Source organism: Budorcas taxicolor, chromosome 19, assembly GCF_023091745.1.
Source record: "Budorcas taxicolor isolate Tak-1 chromosome 19, Takin1.1, whole genome shotgun sequence".
Lineage (NCBI taxonomy): Eukaryota > Metazoa > Chordata > Mammalia > Artiodactyla > Bovidae > Budorcas > Budorcas taxicolor.
Window position 1 is genome coordinate 33,230,392 of NC_068928.1, and position 27,722 is coordinate 33,258,113.

Sequence of the window (27,722 nt, forward strand, 5' to 3'; positions counted from 1 at the left end):
CCAGCCACCAGACAGGCGAAGTGGATGGTCTTGCAGCCTAGGTACTCCCAACCCTGTACCCCGGAAACAGGAGGTGCTAAGGAATGAATGTGTGGAAGGTCACAACGGCACAAGCTTCTGTGGTTGGCACAGCCATCTCCTAGGTGGTGGTGCGGCAAATAAAACCTGTCAAGGCTCTACACAGGAAACGGGCCTGGGTGTGAACTTATTTCAGGATATGGAACAGAAGGTAGGTGAGCTCTGCAGCAAGCTGGCACAACACCCAGAACATGTTAAGTTTTTATTTTTATTTCACCTCATACAGAAACACAGTTACATAACCCACCTTAGTAAAATTTTCACTTTGGGGTCCAGCATCATGGCCAAACTTGAACTTGGGAGAGACATAAAAATCACCACCTAGCTCTGGGAGGGGATTGGAGCCTGGTAGTGGAGGACCCCGCTTCTCCAGCTGCTTCTGGGGTGGGGTGCTGTACATGGAGCACAATGTTGTCGAGCCTGCTGTGATGCTCTATGTAAGAACTTACAAGCCTGTCATTTCCCTAAAACAGCAGTCTCTTGGTTGAAGATTAATACTTTTACTTTTCCTGGTCACCTTCCTCAGAATAGGTATTTTTAACGTGTCCAACCTTTCCCATTGCCTCCAAGTTAAAAAAAAATTTGTATTATAGTTCACAGTATGTCACAGTAAAATAGTTTTGATCATTTTCTACTATAAAAGAGGCAGACTCTTAAAAAAAAGCAAAACATACTTTTACAATCCATTCATATCATCAGCAGCATCCACACAAAGCAGCCAGAGAGCCATAAATACATTTGTCAACCTCAGGAAGTAGTAGTCACATGTTAACGAGGTACTTGGAATCTCCAGGGAAGCACCCAGAAGAGGCAACCGGCTGGCCTGTGAGGGTTGCTGTCTTTCCAGTGAGAACTGGCCAAGCGTGCCCCGTCCCTTTGTTACTGAGCCTTCTCCTGGAAGAGGCCAGAGCCTGGGTCATAGGCCCAGCTGGAGAGTGGGCTGCGACCCCACCTGCCCCTCCCCACTCTTGAAGACATCCGTCTGGCAGAGGATGTACCTGGAAATGATTTTGTGAAAAGTGTAGCGGAAGTCTCGGTTCCGGTAGGCGTAGACGATGGGGTTGACAGCCGAGTTGGCGTGTGACAGGAGGATGGCTATGTTCATCGCCCACTTGGGCTTCTCCTTGGCCCAGGTTGGCTGGAAGAGTGAGGCACAGTTGATGGCGTGGACCGGCAGCCAGCACAGGGCAAAGATGCCAACAATCATGGCCAGGGACTTGGCCGCGTGGATCTCCCGCTGGAGGACAGTCCTTGAGTGGTCCATGAGCTCTGTGCGCTGTAGCTGCCTGCAGGCCACCAGGAAGATCTTGACATAGATGACCAGCATGATGAGCAGTGGGGGCAGGACGCAGCCAAAAAAGTTGAAGTACACCATGTAGCTCATGGGCACCACGTTTTCGAAGAGACACCTGATGAGGCAGCAGGTCACGTTCGCGGCTCCATCCCCCGGCTCCGTGCAGTTGATGGCACTTTTTCTGCTGTTCCACCCCAGGAATGGTGTCAAGCCAATGCCAAAGGCCAGGCCCCAGAGGGCAGCTATGACTCCTCTCGCTCGGGCCCCAGTGACCAGACTCTTATACCTGTTCAAAAGGACATGGTCTGTTACAGAAAACTCAGGGCACCCCACCATGTCTGCTTTCTGTGCCAGGACTTGACCCCAACAGCCTCAGGTCCACCACACTCAGAGGGTGCTAGGGGCTTTTGTCTGCAACTCTGATGACAGTCAAATGTATAAACAGCTTTGCTTCAACAAGATTTTCACTCTTACTAACTCACCTCTGATGATAAATAATGGTCAAGGAGAGCAAGTAGCAAATTCTTTTTTAAATATTCGTTTGGCTGCGCCAGGTCTTAGTTGCAGCAGTCAGGATCTTTCAGTTGCAGTATGCAGGATGCCAAGGGAACATTTCATGCAAAGATGGGCTCAGGAAAGGACAGAAATGGTATGGACCTAACAGAAGCAGAAGATATTAAGAAGAGGTGGCAAGAATACACAGAAGAACTATACAAAAAAGATCTTCATCACCCAGATATGATGGTGGGATCACTCACACTCACCTAGAGCCAGACTTCTGGGAATGCGAAGTCAAGTGGGCCTTGGGAAGCATCACTACGAACAAAGCTAGTGGAAGTGATGGAAATCCAGTTGAGCTATTTCAAACCCTGAAAGATGATGCTGTGAAAGTGCCGCACTCAATATCCAGCAAATTTGGAAAACTCAGCAGTGGCCACAGGACTGGAAAAGGTCAGTTTTCATTCCAATCCCAAAGAAAGGCAGTGCCAAAGAATGCTCAAACTACCGCACAATTGCGCTCATCTCACACACTAGTAAAGTAATCCTCAAAATTCTCCAAGCCAGGCTTCAGCAATATATGAATTGTGAACTTCCAGGTGTTCAAGCTGGTTTTAGAAAAGGCAGAGGAACCAGAGAGCACATTGCTAACATCTGCTGGATCATCGAAAAAGCAAGAGTTTCAGAAAAACGTTTATTTCTGCTTTATTGACTATGCCAAAGCCTTTGACTGTGTGGATCACAATAAACTGGAAAATTCTGAAAGAGATGGGAATACCAGACCACCTGACCTGCCTCTTGAGAAATCTGTATTCAGATCAGGAAGCAACAGTTAGAATTGGACATGGAACAACAGACTGGTTCCAAATAGGAAAAGGAGTACGTCAAGGCTGTATACTGTCACCCTGCTTATTTAACTCATATGCCGAGTACATTATGAGAAACACTGGGCTGGAAGAAGCACAAGCTGGAATCAAGATTGCTGGGAGAAATATCAAGAACCTCAGATATGCAGATGACACCACCCTATGGCAGAAAGCGAAGAAGAACTAAAGAACCTCTTGATGAAAGTGAAAGAGGAGAGTGAAAAAGTTGGCTTAAAGCACAACATTCAGAAAACTAAGATCATGGCATCTGGTCCCATCGCTTCATGGCAAATAGATGGGGAAACAGTGGCTGACTTTATTTTGGGGACTCCAGAATCACTGCAGATGGTGATTGTAGCCATGAAATTAAAAGATGCTTACTCCTTGGAAGGAAAGTTATGGCCAACCTAGATAGCATAGTCAAAAGCAGAGACATTACTTTATCAATAAAGGTCCATCTAGTCAAGGCTATGGTTTTTCCAGTAGTCATGTATGGATGTGAAAGTTGGATTATAAAGAAAGCTGAGTGCCGAAGAATTGATGCTTTTGAACTGTGGTGTTGGAGAAGACTCTTGAGAGTCCCTTGGACTTCAAGGAGATCCAGCCAGTCCATCCTAAAGGAGATCAGTCCTGGATGTTCATTGGAAGGACTGACGTTGAAGCTGAAACTCCAATACTTTGGCCACCTCATGCGAAGACCTGACTCATTTGAAAAGACCCTGATGCTGGGAAAGATTGAGGGCAGGAGGAGAAGGGGATGACAGAGGATGAGATGGTTGGATGGCATCACTGACTCAATGGACATGGGTTTGGGTAGACTCCGGCAGTTGGTGATGGACAGGGATGCCTGGCGTGCTGTGGTTCATGGGGTTGCAAAGAGTCGGACATGACTGAGCAACTGAACTGAACTGATGCAGGATCTAGTTCCCTGACCAGGAATCAAACCTGGACCCTCTGGTTTGGAAGCATGGAGTCCTAGCCACTGGACCACCAGGGAAGTCCCAAGTGACACATTCTTAAAGGCTGCTTTTTGATTACCCAGATACCAACCTTGGGTCTAGATCTCCTACAAGACACAAGTATAGGGGGCCAAGATACACAAGGGAACAGAACCCACAAAGACCCCTGCTCTTCAGGGACTTAGTTCTAGTAGGAGGACAGATCAGAATGAAAAACAAACATCAGTAAGTTACATGGTGTGTTAGAAGGAGACGCATAATATAAAAAAGGAAAAAGCAGAGTGCAGAAGGTGAGGTGTGATAAGATGCCCTTGAACAAGAACCTGAGAAGTGAGGCCTGGAGGCCCCTTGAGTCAGGCAGCTCCACCTGGTGGCTCTGGGCGAGAAGACTGGTCTCCCACAAACACCCAGGAGGAACTGTTCCACCCCCCAACCTCCTGCACTGAACTCCCTGGGGAAATGCTGAGAACACTTCTGGGAGCATCCCTGGCTGTCTCAGCTCAGCAAAGCTGATAAAAGTTGGGAAGGAATGTAGCAAGTATTAAATTTTTTAAAGTAACTTTTAGACCATTAACTTACTTAAAATCTCTAGAAATCATAATAGACGTTTTGGACATTTTGCTATTAACTAGCCTAAAACAACAGTTTATAGCAAAGACAAACTTTGCTATTCATAAGTGGTCCCTAATATGTATTCGACATAATGTATTGGAAAAAGATGAAATAAAATCATTAACCTCTGGGAAGAGAGCTGGGCAGTAACGGTACACGTTATCCTGGGACTTGTCTATGGAAAGTGTCCTATTTCCTTTGCTGTGGGACCAAGCCCACACTTGTCCGTGTGGCCCAAAGAGCCTCAGGCTATGGCCCCATGTGCCCCCGGCCTGTGGCTCCCCACAGCGGCCTCCTGGCCCAGCTGCTGTCTCAAAGGTCACCTCCTTTCCAGCTCAGCTCATGGGTGGAGGGGGCCACACCCACTCTCCACCCCCTGACACACACCTGTCACAGAGCTTTGTTTATGTTACAGGTGTCTGCCCTTCAACTAGAACATCCAGCCTCTTAAGGACTCGGACCTCGTCCCTTTGCATCAGCATCCCCAGGAGCTAGCGAAGTGCCTGGCACATTAGTAATGAGCTCACACACACATATTCTGACTTGTTACCAGACAGCTTTAGAGAGCCTGCTCCTTAGGAACGCCCGATGCTGGGGCCTGGATGGGCAGCAGAACTGGCCCACTGGGGAGGTCTCGCCTCCCATCGGCAACCATCCCTCATCTCTGCTCTCAGCAACAGGCAGCTCAGCTGAGGGGCCTTGATGGCAAAGGACCTGCGGGCGCAGCTGCCATTCAGCTGCATCTATTTCCAACTCCCCTCTGCTTCCCTCCTCGTTTAGGAATGTAAAGCCATTTCTTACAGGAATATCTTTCCCGGCCATGACTGCACCAGGGACGTGAAGAACGCAGTCAGGCCCTTGCAGGGTAACAGGGCCGCCTCCTGCAGACACAACTCTTAGACACAGAACCTTAGGCCCACGAGGCAGCCTCTGCAGCCGCCCTGCCCTCACGCCTCTGCTTTTCTGAAGTGCATACAGCTGAGTGCAGACCAGCCCCGGGGATGAATTAGATCAGGGCAAGCAAATTCTCTCTCAGTCATGGACTGGGGTGGCTACAGGAGGTGGTTTTAGCCAATGAGACAAAGGAAGTCTGCTAAAATACTTCCAAGAGAGACTTTACATGGTAAAAGGAGAGAGACCCATGAGGAGAGCTCCTCTCCCATGCCCATCCCTTTCTGCTTTTCCAGGAGGCTGTGAAGCATCCTGTGACCATGAGGCAGGAGCCTGAAAAACAAGGCTAATGGCAAAGCAGAAGTAAGGAGAGAGTCCAGGTTCTCAATGGTGTGTTTTAACCCCTACACCAACTCTAGAACCACCACGGTTCCATATTCTAGCTCAAGAGAGAATCGACAGTCTTGACTGCTTAAAAGTCACTGTTACCTGCAGCTAAAAGCATGCTTATACAAACTGGAAGGGATTTTTATCTTGTCTAGTCCAACTTCTCTATTTTACAAATGAGGAAAGAGATACACAAAGTTTTTAGGTAACAAAGGCAATATATAAGAACCAAAGACCAAAGCTAAGTTCAGGCTTGAGGCCCCTGTTGCTCGCACCACATTATGCTGCTTTTTTAACTTCACCTGTGTCTGAGCAACATTAGAATCCTCTGTACACAAAAGGGTCCCGGGGGTGGGGGTGGGGGGGGGGGTTCCTGCCAGAGTTCAAAACAGCTGGAACGCAACCACGTCTGAACTTCTCACAACTGCTGGATCCTGCCTGTGAAAAATAACTTTCATGCTCGGTTGTCTTAGATGAGAAAAAGCAGCTAATTTCATCTGGGGAGCCGCTGGTCACAGCCTTCTCTGTGAACCCCATCACGGCCTTTCTCCTCTAGTGGTTCATTATTTCATTCAGAGTTCTCCCTTTGAGCCGTGCACTCCGCTGGCACAGCGAACAGAATCACGGCCCTCGTGGGTGACCGAGCTAATGGAACAGACAGAAAATAAACAGGTAAAGACACAAACACAAGTCAGAAGGAATTTGGCCAAATCAAAATGAACAGGGTACAGATAAGAGAAAGCCAGGAAGAGCTCAGACACGGCATCAGGGAAGCCTCTTAGACAGTGGCAGAGAAGGAGAGAATGGTCTGGAAACGGAAGAGTGGCTTTCTAAGCAGAGGAAACAGTCACTACAGACATGAAATTAAGAGATGCTTGCTCCCTGGAAGAAAAGCTATGACAAACTAGACAGTGTATTAAAAAGCAGAGATCACTTTGCCCACGGATGACTGTATAGTCAAAGCTATGGTTTTTCCAATAGTCATGTATGGATATGAGAGTTGGACCATAAAGAAGGCTAAGCACCTAAGAATTGATGGTTTTGAACTGTGGTGTTGGAGAAGACTCGAGAGTCCCTTGGACAGCAAGGAGATCAGTCAATCCTAAAGGAAATCAACCCTGAATATTCATTGGAAGGCCTGATGCTGAAGCTGAAGCTCCGATACTTTGGCCACCTGATGCGAAGAGTAAACTCACTGGAAAAGACCCTGATGCTGGGAAAGACTGAAAGCAGGAAGAGAAGGGGATAACAGAGGATGAGATGGCTGGATGGCATCACTGACTCAATGGACATGAGTTTGAGCAAGCTTAGGGAGATAGTGACGGACACGGGAGCCTGTGTTGCTGCAGTCCATGGGGTCACAGAGTCGGACACGACTGAGCAACTCAACAACAAGAAGCAAAGAGAACAGAATGTGCAAGGCTTCCAGACAGGAAGGGATTTCACTCTCCCAGAGAAGCAGGAGGGAATGTGAACAACCTCAAGCAAGGCGGGGCGTCCTCAGGCCACGGGGAGGGGCAAAGTGTGACACTCAGCTGCCCCAGAGCAGGGAGAAGCCAGGGGGTGGAGGGCTGGGCCCCAAGGCATGCTGTGCTGGTATAGAGATCCCTGCAGAGACAGCGTTTAGCAGAGCAAGAAGGCAAGCAGGGCAGTTAGGAAACTTCCGGTGGTTGACTTGAGAGAAGACACTGGCGTGGGGCAGGGTGCCAGCAAGGACTGTACACACAGACACCCCCGCTGGAGCAGCCTCTGAATCTCACAGCCAGACGACCTGTCCTGGAGAAAAGTCCCTGCAGACCGCCCCCACCAGCTGTACAGAGCACATCAGAAACACGGCCTCCCCGACCTGAGTGCAGCACCACCTGCAGGCCCGCGCGTCCTGCTCAGCCCGCGCCCAAGGTCATCACTGCCACTTCCGGCTCACAGAGGTGGACACTGGCCTGCGGCTCCAAAGCCACAGTGAGAATACAAAGCCACTCAGCCAATCTGATTCCAATTGTGTCCAAGGCAGGTATTGTCCTCCTCAGGACCCTGTGGTTCTTCCCCCAATCCCAGCTCCCGCCCACACCCCACCTGCCTGCTCACCCAGCCACAGGCCCAGTGTGGGTGCAGCCAGTCCTGCTCAGCCACCCTCTGCTCTTGCCAAAGCTGCTGCTGGTGCCAGGGATTCCCCGCCCCCGACTCCGCGGGCAGCCATGTGGGAACTGGCAGAGGCCTCTGCTGCCCTCTTGGTAGGCAGTCCTTAAAAGGTGGCAGAAAGACTTTCTTCTGCTAGTGACACAACTAGACCCCCGGGGGTGGGTGCGGGAATTTAAGGCAGAGGCACAACTGGCACCAGAGCCGCAGCCCCACGATGGCAGGACAGTCAGCGTCCAGGCGGCGCTGCCTGGACCCAGACGCAGGTGAGGGACGGCCAGGGATTCTGGAGAGCAGGCAGGGGTTGATGCACTGGGCAGAAGGCTGCGGGGATGACCCCCAGGGGCCCTAGCATCTCATGGGAGCTCCACTCCCCTCCTCCCATGTCCCCTCCCATCTCCCACTTCCAGCTGGACCTCTGTCCTCTCCAGAATGCCCGGCTTCCCCCTGCCCAGCCCTCACTCCTTCTCCCTGTGCACCTCTGGTCTCAGGACATCCTCATGTGTCCCCAAACCGTTCCTGAAAGGCAGGCAACATGTCCTTCCCTACATCTGCCTCGAGTGCAGGGCAAGTAAGTGGAAGTTGATGGACAGAGGAGACAGGTGCCTTCCCTATTCCGACAAGCAGGACCAGCTCCAGCCACACAGAAGGGTGTCCTGGGGGCGTCCGGCTCTGGGAAGTGACTGAACCCTTGCTGTGCTGGACACCCTCCCCACCCCCCGCCGCCCCTCCCACCACAGACGAGCCAGATCAAGACAGTCACATGGCCGGAGTCAACAGAAGGGAACAAGCAGTGTGAACGGCGGGTTAGTCATGAAAGAGGGCTCACCGGGCACGGCTGAACCAGCACTGGTCTATTTCTGGGGCAGGGCTCCTCCTCCCCTGCATCTCAGACCAGCCACTGTCTCAGGATTCCCAGCGCTCAGGGAGCTCTGAGTTCAGCGGATCCTCAAGGGCAGCTGTCCCTGGCAGTGACACTGAGTCCAGACAGGGAGAGTCTGAGCTCTGCTCTCAGAAAAATGGGGCCTTTGGTGGCAGCGGAACCCGCCCCGCTGCTGCCTGGCCTTTGATCCCAGACATCATGTGCACGAAGCACTTTCTGCATGCAGGTCACTAAGCAAACACACATGGAGTTCTGTCCTGCTTCTTAAAATTGCTGATTGTTCGCTCAGCATCTTTTTTCTTTACATTCAGTCTCACTCACAAGTTTCATTCCTCTGTAACAGAAATACTTCTGCTCTGAAGCAATGTATAATCCTTAGAAAATTTCTCATCCTCTAAAACCACACACAAATGACAACAGGACTTGCACGACAAGGGGCGAGGACGGACCTCTCAAAACCTACCAAGCGCTGTAACTAGAGCACTAACAAAGTAACTCTCACCACCCAGCGGGTAGGTCTCTCCGGGTAGAGCTGCCACGGTGAATATTAACAATGTACCAGGAAGTCTAATGGAAATCCTGGCAAAACTGTGATGAGAGCAAGGCTGACGGGTGCCAAGACGACGGAGTTGGACGAGGAGATGCGAGTGAGTGGGACCATGACTGCACTGGGTGCCAGCAGGGTGGGGATGGAGGTGCAGGGTGGCCAGCAGGCAGAGAGGCCCAGACCTGGGTCCTGCTTTACTCTCCTTGGCCCCTCTGGGCCGCACAGCAGTCACACTGAGGGGTCTTTCCTCTCCTGCTGAAGCCAGTGATGTTAACACCACCAAGACAACACCTGCATCGCCCCAATACCTTTCTGTTCACCCAGCACACGTGCTCCCATTCACACGACAGGAACCCCCCGCCTGGGGAAGGACAGCGGTCACATTAATTATCAAACACATCTGTCACCACGCACATAACCAGTTAGATACCAAGAGGCATGTGGATCCTGGTGACAGTAACGTAGATGCAAAGAGGTCACTGGAGTGCCCACTAGGCTTCTCCACTATAACTGCTCCACTGTTTATGATGAGTTATATCTTGTGGTGCATGTACTTTGAGATTTTGTAAATATATCTGGGCTTCCCTGGTGGCTCAGATGGTAAACAATCCACCTGCAGTGCAGGAGACCCGGGTTTGATCCCTGAGTTGGGAAGATCCCCTGGAGAAGAGAATGGCAACCCATTCCAGTATTCTTGCCTGGGGAATCTTATGGACAGAGGAGCCTGGCGAGCTGAGTCCATGAGGTGAGTGTCTTGGCCCTCCTTTAAGTTCCATCAGTGAGTTATCACCTATTGACTTCTTGCCTGAACCGGTTACTACGCTGACAGCTGCCAAATGATGACCTGCTTATTAACTCCATCATCCTGCTCATTAATGAGACAGTGAGAGTTCTTCCAAGTGGTTATCTAACAAAACAAAACAAAGTTCTCCTCACTCTGCTCATCCCAAGGGCCAGAAGAGACAATGCTCCGGCATCCACGAGCACACCAGCCAGATCTTGGCTCCTAGACACCGCTCTCCACTGAAAGAAAGCAGGGCTCCTTGGAGAAACGGCTGATTCCGATGCTAGAACACACACCGGAGCCTGGAAAACCTTTCTGTGCCAGAACATAAGACGTGCTCAAAAACGTAATGGGGACGCTCAGGCAGAAGTCAGCCTGAATGGCCTCCCATCCTCCAAGCCTGGGCAGGAATGGACAGTAACACAATACGTGAAAATAACATTCCCTAAGTCCACTGTGTGTAAAAAAGTAAGGAAGAGCAAAGAAAAGGCAACCTCTTCCCTATAGAAGAAAGCCAACTGATACAGTAAAACAACTGAGAAACAATAAAATTACCATCTGACAGGGTGTAACTGATCTAAGAAGAATCATCGGTAGGAAAGCACAGCTTCACTGTGATGAACCCTGGTGGCCACAGCTGTAACTAAGTGAGCTCTAAAATGACAGCAGCGGACAGGTGGACCCCGAGCGCCTTCCTTTGTGACAGGTGGAAATGGACACAACATCAAGCAGGCAGTGTTCCCACCAGAAACTGGACCTAATTGCAAGGAAACAACCAAACCAAAAACAATGTATTGAAAGAGAAGGAAAAAAGGCTGAGGAACTCTTCTGATGAAAGAAAACCAGGACTCCCTGGTGGTCCAGTGGCTAAGATTCTGAGCTCCCACTGCAGGGGGCCTGTGTTTGATCCCTGGCAGGGGAACTAGATTCCACATGCCACAACTAAGAGATCCCATGTGCCACAGCTAAGCCCCAGTACAGGCAAAGAAATAGATGTTTACAAACAGATGAACAAAGCCAAAAGAACATATTAGATGCACATGTGACATTTTACTGGAAACCTGGTTTGTTTTTTTTTTTAAACTGTAAAGAACATGATCAGGGCAATTGGGGCATCTGACTATAGATTATATCATGTCAGTCTTAAAGCTCCTGAGTATAACTGTGCCTGTGGGTGTGGGTGGGTGTAAGACAGAGGAAGCAAAAGTAGTAAAATGTAAGCAATTAGGGATTTGTATTAGTTTTGCAATTTAGAAGTTGTGAAAAAAACTCACTAGTTCAGAATGACTCATTCTTTCTGAAACCACAGACCAGATGAGTCAGATGGATACAAATATGTGTGTATACAAACACACACAGATATAGGTACAGAGACATATATACACATCCATTAATAGCAAGGACTTTTAAAAATTTTCAGAATGGGTACGGTATATGTGTGCTTGTATATGTATGTACACACACACACATCCATCGTGTAATTTTTTAAAGTCCCTGCTATTAAAAAACTACATTTCTAATGATTTTAGAAAATGCCAAACTGAAGAGTTAAGTCTCCCCTTGGAAACACAACCTTGTTTTTCTCCTTCCTTTCCTGTGGGTCACCCCAGGACTCCCGCTCTACCCTGCTTTATCCTGAAGACACCTTCCATGGGCTCATCGTATCTTGGCCACAAGCTGGTCCACGCCTATCAGGGCAGGTCCCCCAGCACACGCGTGTGCACACGCAAGCACACAGGCTAGTCACTGGGCCGCCTCCTGGGGAGGCTGAGGGAGCAGCACGAGCCCTGCGTTAACAGACGAATCATCTAGAAAGCGCCCCACGTGCACAGAAGCTGCGAGGCTGCCTCGCAGAGAGAGTGCCGTGAGGGTCAGGAAGAGCCCGCAGGTACAGAATGTGCCAGGCAGGGGGACGGCAGGTGCAAAGGCCTGACCTCAGCCAGGGAACTGAGGCGGTTCCTGAGAAGCAGAGCAGACACATAAAGAGGGAGGGGAGAGCGAGGCTGGAGGAGAGACCAGAACTGGCGGGAGGCTGGCCTCAGCCCTAGACGCCGCAGGGAGCATCAGGTCAAGGAAAGAGGGGCAGTATGGGTGCAGAGCTGGTGTCGGGAACAGGGCGGAAGCAGAGAAGCCACCAAAGAGACCTGGCTTGGGGTGGGGGCAGCTGCAGCCTACGGCACCTGCCTGTGATGCCTTTCAATAGAGATGTGTTGTTCAGTCGCTTAGTCATGTCCAACTCTTTGCAACCTCAACTGCAGCATGCCAGGCTTTCCTGTTCTTCATTATCTCCTAGAGTGTGCTCAGACTCATGTCCATGGAGTCAGTGGTGCCATCCAACCATCTCATCCTCTGTCACCCCCTTCTCCTCCTGCCCTCATCCTTGCCCAGCATCAGGGTCTTTTCCAATGAGGTGGATTTTTGCATCAGTTGGCCAAAGTATTGGAGCTTCAGTATCAGTCCTTCCAATGAATATTCAGGGTTGATTTCCTTTAGGATTAACTGCTTTGATCTCCATGCTGTCCAAGGGACTCTCAAGAGTCTTCTCCAGCACCAAAATTTAATATTTACAGTCTCCATATTAAAAAAAACATAGTGAGTACAAGGCCATCTGGCCCTGACCAGCCATGTCTCTGGCCCTGCTCACTGACTATCACCCCAGGGCCTACCTCTGGCCTCAGGGTCCGCTCCTGTCCAGATGTCCAGTCAGCCTGGCAGCCCCTCTGCTCTGGACTCTGCTGACCTCCCAACTGCCTCTGGCATCAGCCTTCTTCTGGGTGGAGAAGTCCAGACGTTTCCCGCCTCAAGGATCCCTAGACTCTGTCTCCATCTCCGTGGCCTCTGCGCCAGCCACGCTCCTTCCTTCTCACCCAGTGACAGTGGGCTGCCCTCCAGTCCATGCCCCTGCCGTCCGCCAGAGTGATTGTTCAGTAATGCAAACCTGACCTCAGCAAACTCCTGATTAAAAGCCCCTCCTGGCCTTCCAAGTCCCACCTAATTGTCACCTCTCAGAAAACCATGTTTAAGGGCAGCAGAAAGGAAGTAAACTCAAAACCCTCCTAAAAGTGTAAGTTGAAGGACACGCCCAGCAAGCCAGAGAATCTGGTGAGTTTCCAGAAGCCAGAGGGCAGATGGGATTGTCGGGAGGGGCATGGAGCCTTGAATCAGAAACAGGGCGGCTGGGACAAGAGGCTCCAACCTCGCGGACAGCACGGTCCAGACAGTATTTAGAGAAGGAGTGGGGGTCAAGGCAAAGGCTTGCTGGCCAGCCTGGGGCAGCCTCACCCCCCTCCCACTGCACTGGGCATATATCCCTTGACACTCCACCCTCCCCTCAAGCTGAAGCTCCAGACCCAGCGACAGAGGATAGGGTTGGGGGGAGGGGGAGAGTTTTGATTATATATATAGTCTGTGCCACAGCAAGAATCTCAATCACGTGAGTCCAAAACTGGCCTTTCAAAGTCAAGTCCAGAAACTTAACCTTAATCAAAAGGAAAAATATGAATGCTAAAATTAAAAAGAAGAAGAACTGGGGTGGGGGAAGTCAAGGAACTCGTCCAGGGGAGAATGAAGAGGTAAGCATTGGAACCTTATGTGTAAGAGGACATCTAAAAGGCAAAATCAGTCAAGGAGGGAAAGTCTCCACCTATCAAAAACCCCAGAAGGAAAAACAGGGAATGGACATAAGAAAATAATCTAGAAAACTTCTCTTTTAAGATTTCAGAGCTGACAGAAAACCTCAATCTTCAGACTGGAAAGATGTCATCCTCAGATGAAGGAGAAGAGCTGAAAGTGAGTATTTAGAGCCGACCTCATGGGCCTTCCCTGGTGGCTCAGACTGTAAAGAATCCACCCGCAATGCGGGAGACCCACATTGGATCCCTGGGTCGGGAAGATCCCCTGGAGAAGGAAACGGCAACCCACTCCAGTAGCAAGCCTGGAGAATTCCATGGACAGAGGAACTAACACTTTCACTTCATGCAATTTCAGGACACCAAGCAAAGCAAAGGATCCCAAAGGCTTCCAAGGAAACAAGAGTACAAAGAAGAACCACACCCACACCCACGTCAGATTTCTTGAGCAACCCTGGGTGCCAAAGCAACGCCTTCTAGCCTCTGACCACATCCAGTCTAATCGCCAGCCACATGTGAGAAAGAAACCATGTTTTTGGCATGGAAGAACCCAGGTCCTAAAAATGATCCCTAAGGGTGGTACACAGACACACACATGTGGGATCCCAGAAAGAGGAAAGCAAGCAGGGCGGTGGCAAGAAATGGCAGAACCACCTGAAAAGCAAGACAGGCAGAGCCACGGCGACACCCACATGGTGCCAGCACCCTCCACCACGAGGACGTGTGGGAGCCAGGCTGTCTTAATTTCCAAATGGGAAGCTCATGGTCCAAACACGGGGCAGGCTAAAATCTGACATCATTCTGATCGGTGGGAGGCACCCACAAACAGAACCTGAGTGACTCGCCTTTAGAACCGTCTCAAACAGCAACCCACTCCAGTATTCTTGCCTAGGAAACCCCATGGACAGAGGGGCCTGGTAGGCTACAGTCCATGGGGTTGCAGAGAGTCAGACACGACTTAGCGACTAAGCACGCACCTGGAGAAGGTGGGTTAGTGACAGGCGTGCATTTCTGCTCCAGTTGGATGCTCTGCTCAGGATGAGTGAGAAACACATGAGCAGAACATGATATTATACATGCCAGATACCTGTTTCCACCTTTCGGAACTTTTCCACAAAGTGCAGGGAACCTTACCATAGGTATGGAATAAAACGCAGAAGAAATTAACATTGACAGTGTAAAAACAATAGTATAGTACAAACGCATTCAATACGTAATTTCTATAGAAGAAAACTAAGAAGCAGTGGAGGTGTCTCACAGGCAAAGTGGGAAACCAAAGGTCAGACTGGGTGACTTACTTCTCACAGTTTATCTTTTACCCAGTTTCAATCTCTTTACTACAGCAGGGATCACCTTTCGAAAATGAAACCTCTATCAAGTAGGCGAAACCACATACCTGCTCAAAAGTGAGGTAGAGATGGAGTGATAGCAGGGGCAGAGAGACGGGGGAAGAACACTTTTCCTTCTTTTTCTCCACAGCTAACACATACTGCCTACAAGTGATGGCATTAGAAAAAGAGGCTGAAATACGATCCACAGGAAAAAATCAAAATGTAACAGAAATTGAAGGGAACGGGGCAGGGAAGAGGGCTTGGGTTGCATGGGAGAGAGTCAACAGGTTCTGTTAAAGGAGGCAGCACAAACCCAGTGGTCACCGCAGAGGGGGTACCTGGGAGGGAGGGCCGCCCAGGCAGAGTGGCTGGTGTGGGCTTGCCTTTTGAACCCTCTGTGCTTCTGAACGCTGACTTCTTCACACTGGTTGATTTCTAACACAAAACAAACAGAACCAAGTCCTTCATGGACTTATGGTCTCTTGAGGACAAAATCCAAGCTTCTAGGCAAGCTCGGGGCTCCCCTGGACCTGCTGAGCTGGGACCCCTACCCTGAAGCCCGGCAACCCCGCTCCTCTGGCACAGGCCCCACCACAGCTCAAAACACTCTAGCCTCCCATCTGTCCCCCTCAGGAAACTCCAGCCTCTGCCCTCCAGAAACAGCACTGCTCCCCTTGTCAGCCTGGTGAGTTGGAAGGCCATATTCAGTCTGTTCCCAACTTTAATTATTTCAGAGAAGGGACATTTGCTTCTTGCCGCTCAGTTCCTGCTGCCTAGGGCAGTGTCTCCAGCCTGCCAGCCTCTGAGGTCAAGAGCTGCTGCTGCTGCTGCTGCTAAGTCGCTTCAGTCGTGTCCGACTCTGTGTGACCCCATAGATGGCAGCCCACCAGGCTCCCCAGTCCCTGGAATTCTCCAGGCAAGAACACTGGAGTGGGTTGCCATTTCCTTCCCCAATGCATGCAAGTGAAAAATGAAAGTGAAGTCTCTCAGTCGTGTCTGACTCTTAGCAACCGCATGGACTGCAGCCTACCAGGCTCCTCCGTCCATGGGATTTTCCAGGCAAGAGTACTGGAGTGGGGTGCCATTGCCTTCTCCAGAGGTCAAGAGCACAACCTCTTAATGGATTTCCGGGGTGGGGAGGAGGAGCGGGGGGACAGGAAGAAGCACAGGGAAGCCCAGTTCCTGAGGGTAATGAATCGGAAGCATCAGGAAAGACTGGGCCTCTCTTCCTGCCTCTGCGGAAGGGGAAGGTGATCAAAATGCCCCCGTGGGTCCTGGCAGCTGAGTCACCTTCTGTGATGGGTCGAAGGCCGGCCAAGGCACAGCCAGCTCCCCTGCCCTCAGCCACAGGGTCCTCTCTGTCTTGGCAACCTCGTCCACTCCTAGAAGGGACCACTCTGTGAGGGGAGTCCTCTGACAGCCCGCCCGCACCCTCTCCCTCTGGGGACACAGGCTCACCCCATCCTGGCTGTGTGCCCTGGACTGATGGAGCCCTGGTCACCCCATCTGTGGAGGAGGGGCTGACAGGACAGTGCCCAGAAGGCTGCTGTAAGGACTCACCCAGAGGAGGCACACGGGGGACCCAGCACTTGGGAAAGGTTAAAAGAGCAGCTGCCGCTCACAACCATGTTCCTGTCCAATGTGGACCACACCCGTCCCCCCTGTGTCTGTCCCTGTCCCTCTGCTGTGACCACGGCCAGCAGGTGAGCTGGTGCGAAGGCAACCCAGGGCCCCACAGACAGCTGTGGTCACAGCTCACGAGAATGCAGTTAACCTCACCCCTTTACACACGCTCATTCTCCACATGATCAAAGGTGACCTGCACTTTCCAGAGTCAAGTGTGAATGCTGTTGAAACTCTGCAGCCAAGCGCACTGTCCCTCCTCTGCTGAGGGGCTGCCTGCTGGTCACCATGGTTCAGGGCAGCCTAAGTTGGGGACAGCCCCCCTCTCCTCCTCACCCCGGATTCTCGGGGCTCCTCTCCCTTGAAGCCCCAGGGATGACTGTCCAACTGCTCGCACTCTACCTGCAGTGAGGGGACAGGACCCCAGGCGCCCTCTGGACTGGAGATGGCTAGAGAGGAGCGGGAGGAGGCAGGGTGGGGGTCCCCCAGGAGCCAGTCAAGAGCTGCTGAGGGATACGGGCAACGAGGCACAGGAGGGACCCTCAGATTTGACTGACAGGAAAGACTTGGTGGCGCCATGGTGACGTGGGACAGGGAGGCTGAGAGCCTGGTGGCAGGTCGTGGTGGAGAAGCTTCTTGGGTAGGAAACATGGAGCGGCCAGCACATGGGTGGGGTGAGCAGTGAGGGACTCGGGGTCTCGCACTTTCGCATAATGACACGGGTTTCCTGGGGCCATGTAACAAAGCGCCACAAACTTACATGGTAGCCAAGAACATTTACCCCCTATGGTTCTGGAGGCCAGAGCCTGGAATCATGGTGTGGGCAGGGCTGCACTCAGAGCTCAGAGGCTTCGGGGAGGTCGGGTTCTGGAGGCCCAGCACCACTCCAGTCTCTGCCTCCATCCCCACAAGACCCCGCTTCTCCCTGCTTGTCTATTTCATGGGGATGGGACTGTACTCAGGAGCCAGGTCATCCTGGATAAGCTCCTCCCTGAAGGCTTACATAAGCTGATGTTCACGCGTTCCCATCTAAGGCTCTGGGGATTAGGATGCGGACATCCTTCTGGGAGCCCCCATTCAACCCACCGCAGTGGGAATGATCTGGGAGAAAAAGACGGCCCTGCTGTGGAAGAAAGAAGGACCCAAGGCTGGAGTCCCTGGAAAGGTGGGGCTGGGGGAACCCAGAACTGAACCTTCTTTCCCAGCTATATTTCAAAACATCATAGGGACTTCCCTGGTGGTCCAGGGACTAAGACTCCCTGCTCCCAACGAAGAGGGGGCCCAGATTCAATCTGTGGTCAGGGAACTAGATCCCACATGCCCCAGCTAAGAGTTCACATGCCACAACTAAGGATTCCGTGTGCTGCAACTAAGATCTGGCACAAATAAATAAAATAGACAAAAATAAATACTAAAGATTAAAAAAAATCACAACATTACAGTTGAATTTTACTATATGGGAACTGTAGCTCAATAAAGAAGGCTAAACACTGAAGAACTGATGCTTTTGAACTGTGGTGCTGGAGAAGACTCTTCAGAGTCCCTTGGGCAGCAAAGAGAGCAAACCAGTCAATCCTAAAGGAAATCAGTCCTGAATATTTATTGGAAGAACTGAGGCAGAAGCTCTAATACTATGGCCACCTGATGCAAAGAGCCAACCGACTCTTTTGTAAAGACCTTGATGCTGGGAAAGATTGAAGGCAGGAAGAGAAGGGGTGACAGAGGATGAGATAGATGGATGGCATCATCAACTCAATGGACGTGAGTTTGAACAAACTCTGGGAAACAGTGAAGGAAAGGGAAGCCTGGTGTGTTGCAGCCAGGGCTCACAAAGAGTCGGACACGACTGAGTGACTAAACAAGAACAACAAAGCTCAATTTTAAAAAAGGAAAAAAATGTAAACAAAACAAAAAGCCACTCAGAATGCCCTGCCGAAAACTTACAGTTCAGTCACTTAAAAGGAGCTCCAAGGATGTCACCTTTCCACTAGAGACATAGTCTTGCTAAGACTCCCCAACACCTCCCTCCCAGACTGGACATGTGAGGCTCCCAGAAAACAGATGCCGCCACATGGCAAAGGGGGCAGGAGGGTCCAGGGACAGACAGACAGACCCTTCCATCCTGCTGACCGACCCAGCCAACCCAGTGTTCCTGGCAACACCCTCCTTCAGCAGCAGAGCCTGAGGAAACAGCGTCCAGAAGCAGGGAAGCAGGCCTCCAGGCAGGCAGAGGGGACCACTCAGTCCCGCAATGACCTGGGGTGTGGCTTGCCGGAAATCAGATTTGGGAGGAGGAAGTGCTCCAGCCAGAAATGGCCCCAGGGTGAAGTGAGAGCCAGCAGCTGCGGGCACACACTCACCCCGCGCCCCATCCCTGCTGCCCCCTGAGCACCACTGCGCCTGGACCCTGGGCCAGGGCAGGCATCAGGAACCACGCAGACTTGAGTTAGGACAGTCTCCTGTGTGTAGGCGCCCCTCACTCTGAGGCCGCCTCATCTTTGTGTCCAGCATCTCCTTGACTCCCCTTTCCTGCAACCCTCCCTGGTCAGTATCTGCCTTGACAACGGGGCCGCTATGGGACTATGGGCTCTGTACTCTTGAGCTGTACCCACCGTGGCCATGCGGGCCTCACTCAGAGCCCTGGGGCACCAGTGACCTGGCACTGAGGGTGAGTCCAAACACTGTTCTTGCCCAGGTAAGACACAGGCCTGAGCTCCTGGCCCTCACCTGGCTCCTGCCACCCCTACAGGAGATACCTCCCTCACAGGCTCACTTCCAACCTCACTCCCATGACCCTAGGGAGGGCCTCAGAGCTGCCTGGGAGCTGGGCTAGTGAACAAGGGAGTGCTCCCAGTCTCCCTGACTCCCTGAAGTTCTCAAACTTTGGTGGGTCCAGAAGTCCCCAGTGAATTCTGATACTGGAATCATGGGGTGATACACCCCACCCCATGGATTCTGAGTCAGGAGGGCCCGGTGGGGCCCTGTAATCTCCATTTCAGCTCAAGGGGCCAGGAAGTGCTGAAACAGGAGCAAGGAGGACCTCTCCAGCCTGTGAGAGTGGGCTTAGCGCCACGTGGGGAAGTAGGGGGCGGGAGGGAAGGGTGGGGGGGAACAGAGGCACCCCTTGCCCGGACGGGTCACACACACCTCATGCAGGCCAGCCAGGAAGGCAGGGGTGGGACAGGGTGGGACGGGCTGCTCTGCCCTCCCCACACCTGCCTCCCGCCCTCAGCAGATGCAAAGGAGAAGTCAGGGGCTGTGATTCACAGTTCTTTCCCCTTAACACACCCACACCCATTCTTTCAAGCCGCCCAGCAAAGACCAGGACAAGAACTGACAGATTCAAACTCCCATGGAACTTCCTGCTGCACGGGCGTGGGGGATGCTTTCTGAAGCTTGAGCAGAGGTCTCTCTGGACCTTTGTCAGGGCCAAGCCCAAAGGGCTTCCAGCAGATGAGGCTGGTGCCTGTGGCTGCCTGCTGGGTGCAGAAAGTCCAGAAGGGCACCAAGTAACCAACATGAGGACCAGGAGGCGGGAAAGGGACCTCTACAGAAAGAGTGTGCTGTGAGCCCCGGACCTCGGAAATTCCTGGGCTCTGTCACACCTGAGGAAGGGGCGTCCTGGTTGCAGGCCAAGGGGCAGCACGTGGAAAGGCCCGGACAGACAGGAGGCTCACAGCCCACCAAGCAGGAGTTTCCTGCTCCCGCTGGGACCCAGATGCAGGGCACAGGGACCAGGCTTGACACGTGAGCCTGCTGGGAGAGGGTTATTCCTTGTCAATTCCCCTCAAACAGGTTTCCCTTAGAACTCGCTGCAGGCAGGATCTGCTTTCTGCCCCGATGGAGAGCAGGGCACAGCAGGCAGGCACGCCTGAGAGTGCGGGGCCCAGCGCTGGGCGGGTCCTGCTCCCTCTCTTGCTCCAGAGCTGCCGTTCTGAGCTTCCTCCCTCGACAGGACGCAGGTACCCACCTCAGGAACTACTGATGGGATTAAAGGATAGGAGTTTAAAGTACCTCATAGACTTGGCAGACAGCGATCAACTCCTTCCTGTCCCACCTACCCCGTGACTCAGTTTTCCTGTCTCAGTTCTTAGTCCAAAGAGATCCCAAGCTCACCCAGCTGAGAAACGCCAAACGACCTCCAGGCACCAGAGACAGAGAAAGTGCTTTCACTTAAGCCCTGCCTAACACCCGGGCTCTCAAGCTCGCAGCTGCACGTGGGGCTGTACTCCTCTGGCCACCGCGCTCCATCCCCGAATCCTGCATCTTCGGAGTGTGGGACCAAGAACAACCCTCAAGTCCTCCGGTGTTTGGAAACGCTGGTGGCACCTTCCCAGCGGCTGGGACAAGGTTACACAAAGCACGAGGCTCTCAGGCTATCGGTCTTAGAGAGCCCGGAAGCCTTCTAATTCTTTAAAGTGTAAGGGGGTGATTAGAGTCCGTGCGCAGCACGCAGGGCTCCCCAAAGTTAACTGGCACCTCCCCCGGGTCGGTGCAGCCCGAAGTCTGGCCGTGAGCGTCCTGCCCTGCGCGTCCCAGCGTCCACAGTTGTCCTGGAGCCTCCAGGGCCCCACCAAACCCAGGGAATGCGAGCGCCCACCTGTGCGCCGGAAGCCTTCCCGGAGCTGCCCCACCAGGCTGCGCCCCCGGGGCCCAGGGCAGTCCCTAATCGGGCTCCGGAAAGCAGACGCGCGCCCGAGGCGCCCAGAGGGTCTTGCGCGGCGCACGTGGGTCAGGAGGCTGCGGGCTGGAACTCGCATGCCTCGCGCCCGCCGCCGGAAGGGTTTGGGTTCCCGGGGGCAGGGGCCTCACCTGAGCGGGACGCGCACGGCCAGGTATCTGTCGACGGCCACGGCCAGGAGGCTGAAGATGGAGCTCTGCGTGAGCACGAGCACGAAACAGGCGAGGAAGAGGCAGCTGTGGAAGTCGGTGCAGAAGCCCAGGCTGATGGTGACGGCGAAGGGGATGGCGAACAGCCCCACGGCCACGTCGGCCGCGGCCAGCGACACCAAAAAGTAGTTGGTGGGCGTCTGCAGCACGGTCGAGGTGCCCACCGCCGCGCACACCAGCACGTTGCCGGTCACCGACAGCGCGGCCAGCGCCAGCTCCAGCGCCACGTACACCGCGTCCTGCGCCTCCAGCGGCATCGCCGCCCGGCCCGCCTCGGGCTCGCCCCACCTGGCTTCCCGGAGCGCCCGGCCCGCGCTTGCCCCTCAGCGTCTGAGCCCGGGGCTCGCGCTCTGCCGGCCGGCGGGCGGGGCGAGGGCGGCGCGGCGCGGGGGCGGTGCAGCTCCGCGGCGGAGCCCGCCCGGGTCCGTCCCTCCGCCCCCTCCGCCCGCCGCGGGGTCCGGCAGAGCCGCGCTTCCCGCGCTCCCTGCGCCCTGGCCGGCGGGGCGGTCGGAGCGGTCGCACCGTCCCGCCACCGGGCGCTGGGGATTCGGGCCGGACTGGCCGCTCGCTCCTCCCCGCCTGTCCCTCGGGCGAGCTCCTCATCCCAGCGAGGGAGGAGGGCGCTGTCCCGGCGGCTGCCCTCGGCCTCCGAACGCTGGCCTACCGCCCCCCACTCCCACCCCGCGTCTTCACGGCCTCGCCCTCCCAACGCTGCCTGGTCACCCCGGTTGAGCTCAGTCCCCAAGCTGAACCCCAGATTCTTGCCCTGCGCCCCCTGTCGCCTGTCGGACTCCCGAGGAGAACCCGACCCAAGCCCAACAGGTCCAAGACCAAGTCTATCGTCAGCCCTTCCCAGGCCCTGCCCGCCCCGCCTCCCCGCACTCAGTGACTGACCTCACCCCCGGCCCCAGTTCGCCCGCCCCGGGAAGACACTGTCTCCGCGGCCACATCCGTCCGCGGTGCTGCCCATCCGGCTTCCGGGCCTTCTCTGCACCCCAGTCCCGCTGGTGGTCGAGCCTCACTGCCGGCTTTCACCACCCTCCAGCCCCCATCACTGCCCCGGGTCCCCGCTCCTCTCCGGGAAGCTCCTGGCCCAGAGTCTACACCACCATTCATCCTACATCCCTTGCTGGCAGTCACCTGACAAGGCAGTTAAGAAACTTGTGAAATAACATCAAGCAGAAAATAAAAGATGGAGCTGCCTGATAAAAGGACAGAGGATTTCCTTTGGGGTGATGAAAATATTCTACGTGCGGGGATGGTTGCACAACTCTTTGAACAGAGGGAACAACTATGGCCGTGCCCTCTTTAAACTGATGACTGATGGCGCGGAAACCCTCTCTCAGCGCAGCCGGTGACCACAGCCCCGCAGCCCCATCAGCACGACCGGCACCACCTGCCGAGTGTCACCAGAGGAACCGGGTCTGGGACGCACTCACAGAAGAGGGCCCGGCTGGGCGAGCTTGTGACCGGGGTTTTCTCTCTAGTTTCCATGTGGTTTTGTTGCTTCTGTCAAGATGGCTTGGTTTTGTGCTAACACACTGGAGGCCCCACAAGCTCCACGCCGGCCCATGTTCCGACGCGCTCCCTCCCCCGCTCACATCCGCCGCACTTAACTCAAGCGCTGTTACCATACGGACCAACGGCTGAAGCAGAACCAGAACCGCAGAGAGGTCAGCGCTTCCTGGGGGGAGGAGCGGGGCGAGCTGGGGGCGCGGCTTTCTGGGCAGCACTGAGCAGTGGGGAGGCAGCCGGGTAGGCGGGGGGGCCGTGCCTGGCGGGGGTGGGCCTGGCTCACGGACAGCCACACAGGGTGGCGGGGAGGGCAGAGAAAGGAGGCCCGCCTCGCTGGGAAGCATGCTGGGGCTCCACCGGAGGTGCTGGACACCAGCCCTAGGAAGCCTCTGAGCTGGGCGCTGACCATCAGAGCGTTAAGTGGCCGAGCTGGCTGGAGCACTGGCACAGGAGGGGGCCGGAAGCCAGCTGGTCGCTGTGCTCTGCCCAGCGCGTGGTTTGCTGTGCCTGGAATCCCCGGGTCCCCTTTCCAAGGCCGACTTCCTTTAAGAAACCTTCCTTGAATCTCTCAAGCAGGAACCCTAATCCCACAGCCTGCCTTCCATGCAGCCTGCCAAATTCCATGTGACAGGGGTCCACGCTGGACCCCCAGCAAAGCCTCTTCCTCTGTCCTCTGTTCCACCGTAGTCCCCAGCTCACACATGCCCTTCCACTCACCCGCTGCCTACCCCTCTCCACCAAGTTTACTGGAAATGAATTCAGTGATCCTGATGCTGTCTATCTGAACTGGACCCACGGGGGTGGCAGTAACAGTAACAGGTAGTTATTGTTGAGAAAACAAAGGAGAAAGGAAGGAGTCTGGGGGAGGTCTTGAGGTTTAGTCTTGAAAGCAACTTGGGGTTCAGTGAACAGAGCCCAGGTCTCAGCAGCAGGGACCCCAGGTTTGATGCCCCCAGTTCTGAGACTGACCCTGGACAGGTTAACTGGTATCTCTAAGACATGGTTTCTTGTGCATAAGATGAAATAGCAACACCTACCTCATAGGCGTTGGGCTGAAAGGGGGCAGGAGGATCCATATGCCATGTGGTCGCCTGTAGTGGGATCCAGGTTCCTTGCAAACTCTTGCTGTGACGGGAACATGTGGATAAATTAGGGCCAGAACCATACAAACCAGAGTGGGTCTTAACTGGTGATGGTGGCAGGTGTATTCTGTGAACCAGCTGACCTTCTTCCAGAAGCCTGGCCCCCAGCCTTCTACTACCCCCCCACCCCCCACCCCCCCCACCCCACCCCCAGCCCCCGTGTCCTGCCTCAGCCACAAGAGCAGAATCCAGGTGGCATTAAGATGGCTCTAGAGGAGGTACAGCACTCCGAGACGTCATCAGAGATGTTAACTCTCTCTAGAAATGTAATAACAGTATATAGGCATCTCATAGTGATAGTCACAGTTCTGAGAAGTGGAGGGTCTTAACCCAAGCGGCACTGACCCCTGCATTCCAGAGTGTTTAGAAATCTGTGCATGTCTTTGGTTCTCTCTTTTGTGTAACCACAGCTGGCATTGGGAGCAGAGGCCAGGAATGTTAAATGCCCTTTGCAATGGAGAACTGTCCCAGCAAAGTGCCAATACCAATGTCGCCCTCATTGAGAAATTCTGATTCAAAACTAAATATTGGCTTAATGAAAAATTGTGATAAAGCTTTATAGAGGAATTGGCCACTGGAGGTGGAGAAATGTGTGTATACAGAAAGGGGGTAGGAGAAACAGTGCAGCTGCCTGAGTATAGTACCCTGAGGCAAAAAGAGGGTGCCTGAAAACTTACCAACATCAGAAAATGAGATGTCCATAAGGAACTTTGAAAAGCTCCGACTCATTCCTTAGAATATAGGGAGCTACATGGGTATGCATATGCCCAGAGGAGACCTGAATAAATAATCTCTCACTTCTGGCTGACTTTGAGGAAGCAGGAAACGAAGGCTAAGGCAGAGTTGTAAACTGTCTACCAGAGCACTGAAAGCCGGCCCGACACACACAGGTGCCCTGCTGCAGGAGCGGGGGGACCTGCAGGGGGACCTATAGGGCCAAGGCACCTGCAGAAATCTCTGTCCAATGGTGAGCTGACCACCAGACTGAGTAGAGACTTCAATTGCCACACATGACAAAGAATACGGACATCACATCCTAGTTCAGGATGTGAAAATCAACATATAGAAGGTGATGGAGGAAAGATGGAGGAAGGGCTTGTGTTCTCGATCACATCTTTGAACAGCACAACCAACTCCAGCAACAGCTCCCTCTGGATTTCTTATTCAATAACCCCACAAATGTTTCCACCACTGGGCATGTTTTCTGGAACTCTTGGCAAAGCATGCCACAGAATTCAGAGCTACACAGTTTTTAGTTCAGGGGGATCTTAGTTCTTGGCTCACCCATTGAGATAGAACCCGATGGTGCAGGACGACAGTGGACCCCGTAGCCTAGTTTCCAGGGCAGGGCCAGCTCTCCCTGTAGGACTACAACCATTGCCTCATGTCTCTGAACCTCTGTTTCCTCAATGATGAAATCGTGAAATGAGAACGCTGAATTCAGTGACCTCTAACGTCATTTCTCTCTAACCTCCTGTCAATCAGAGTCCAGGACAAAAGCCCTAACTCTGCACTGGCCACAGACAGTGGGCAGCTAGCCCCTGCTCCAGACTCAGCTCGGCTCCTGCTCCATTCTTCCTGGTGTCAGAGGTGACAGCTTGGATTCTGGGGAAATATGAAAAAGCTATGAAAGGGGAATCGCCACCCCTTAAGAATAAAGGTTGTCCAGGGTGGAAAAGTAAAACTGGCCCTCCAGCAGCTCAGGATGGAATCTGGTGACCACAGCCAGGTCTGGTACCTGTTGTTAATGTGTTGTTATCACACATGGCAAAAATGACAGGGGCTCATATTACAAATTTAAACTCATAGACATGTTCAGGACAGGAAAAGTGCTCTTGCCAATCTCCCTAATCCTACACCCCCATTGGGGTGCACAGTTTTGAGTATTGTTCCAGACATGTTTCTGTGCTTATATAAAGATGGAGCCTTATGTTATAGAATCAAAGATGTCAGTGATGACATATCCTGTGAAAAGGCACATAACCTGGAATCAATGAACTGGGCGTGTGTGTGTGTGTGTGTGTGTGTGTGTGTGTGTGTGTGTGTGCATATACACATATTTTTGTTTTAAATAAAAGTAGACTTACCCCAGGCTTCCCTGGTGGCTCAGTGGTAACGAATCTGCCTGCCAATTCAGGAGAAGCGGGTTCAATCCCTGGGTCAGGAAGATTCCCTGAAGTAAGAAACGGAAACCCACTCCAGTATTCTTGCTGGGAAATCCCGTGGACAGAGGAGCCTGGGAGGCTACAGTCTGTGGTGTCACAAAAGAGCTGGGGACACGACTTAGTAACTAAACAACAGACTTACCCCACCCACCCAGATGGTCAAGAAACCTGTTTCTAACAACTATCTCATGGGCATCTTTCAAAAAGCACATTCATCCGTCTTTCTCGAAGCTGCCCAGTATTCCATACTACTGGACACACACAGTTTAGTTTTTTATTGCTCTTCTATTTATAGAAATTCCTACTTTATTCCCATTATTTTTGCTGTTACTCTTGCTGCTAGCTCTTCTTGAATATCCAAGAGTATTTTCTGGGCTAAATTTCCAGAAGTGGGAACACTGTATTAAATTACATATTTAACATTTAACACACTAACATCACAAATCACTTTCCAGAAAGAGACTGTTTATCCATCCTTCAGCAACAGTACATAGGAACATCCATGTTTGCATAATTGTGCCAAACCCGAATGTCCTCAACATTTTTTGCTTTTCCCTGTTGGGTAAGGAAATGTTGATATCACTGTTGCTTTATTTCACATGACTTTCTGCTGAAGGCAAGCTTCCCTTCATTCTTAACTGATATTTTGCATTTTTTCCTAAGTGTTGGCTATGAAACTTTCCTTTGTTGGGATTGTTTGTCTTCTCTATTTTTAGGAGCTCTTTGTGTTACAGTTATTACTGAATGTTGGGTATTGCCAGTGATGTACTGTGGATATTTTTCTCAGCCTGTTTCCCCCCTCTGGTCTGTCTTTAATCTCTTAATTTTGTTTACAATGTCTTCTGTTGAACAGAAGCTTTTCATATTATGTGGTGAAGCAGGCTGGTCTCTGAACTGGGTGCTGTTTCTCCCTTGGGGAGGAAGGATCCAACCTGCCCCCCATCACAACACAGTGGCCAGGCACCCACCGCATGGCGTCCTCTTCCCTGAGCTCAGGGCGTGGGCAGCCACCCTGAGCCGCAGCACCTCTGGACTCCACTCTGATGCAGCAATCACTGCTCTCTCCCCAGCTGATGCCATACTTTCGAAAAGCGCTGACTTGATGGTGTCTTGGTATAGGTCTTCCTTTGTTGTTCAGAATTTTCTTGGTCTCCTCGGCTCTGTGGGTCAGACTCGGGCTCCCATCAAGCACTGCGGGGCCCTGGCCGAGTGGCACAGATGCTCAGGTGAGTGTATGGAGCTCAGCAGACCCTATTTTCTCTGAAGGGAAGAGTCAGGCCATTTTAACAATAGCTCTGAGGTCCAGCACGGAGACTGGAGTCAGGGAGAGCCCACAGGCTGGGCCTGCTGTTGTTACATCCACTTGCTGCTTAGAGGTGGCCCTGCCCACTGCAGCTACCACCCTGGTGACCCAAGTGTCTCCAGGGAGCCCCTGGGTGCTCAGCATCTGAGTCACTGCCCATCTCATTCCTCCTCCCTCTGGGCGCCGCGA

General features: G+C 52.8%; 1 protein-coding gene across 2 annotated transcripts; it reads right to left on the reverse strand.

The window, feature by feature from the left end:
• Positions 1-328: 328 nt before the first annotated feature.
• ADORA2B (adenosine A2b receptor) lies at positions 329-26,238 on the reverse strand. 2 transcript variants are annotated; one of them, XM_052658379.1, is made up of 4 exons: positions 26,153-26,238; positions 23,961-24,048; positions 21,331-21,462; positions 329-1,658 (listed from the first exon to the last, which is right to left on the reverse strand). In XM_052658379.1, exons 2-4 carry the CDS (start codon positions 23,963-23,965, stop codon positions 995-997), a joined length of 801 nt encoding a protein of 266 aa, XP_052514339.1. In that variant the 5' UTR covers positions 23,966-24,048; positions 26,153-26,238; the 3' UTR covers positions 329-994. The 2 variants fall into 2 exon arrangements, with proteins under 2 accessions (XP_052514339.1, XP_052514338.1); XM_052658378.1 differs by lacking the exons at positions 23,961-24,048; positions 26,153-26,238 and having other exon boundaries at positions 21,331-21,687.
• Between the last annotated feature and the right edge of the window lie 1,484 nt (positions 26,239-27,722).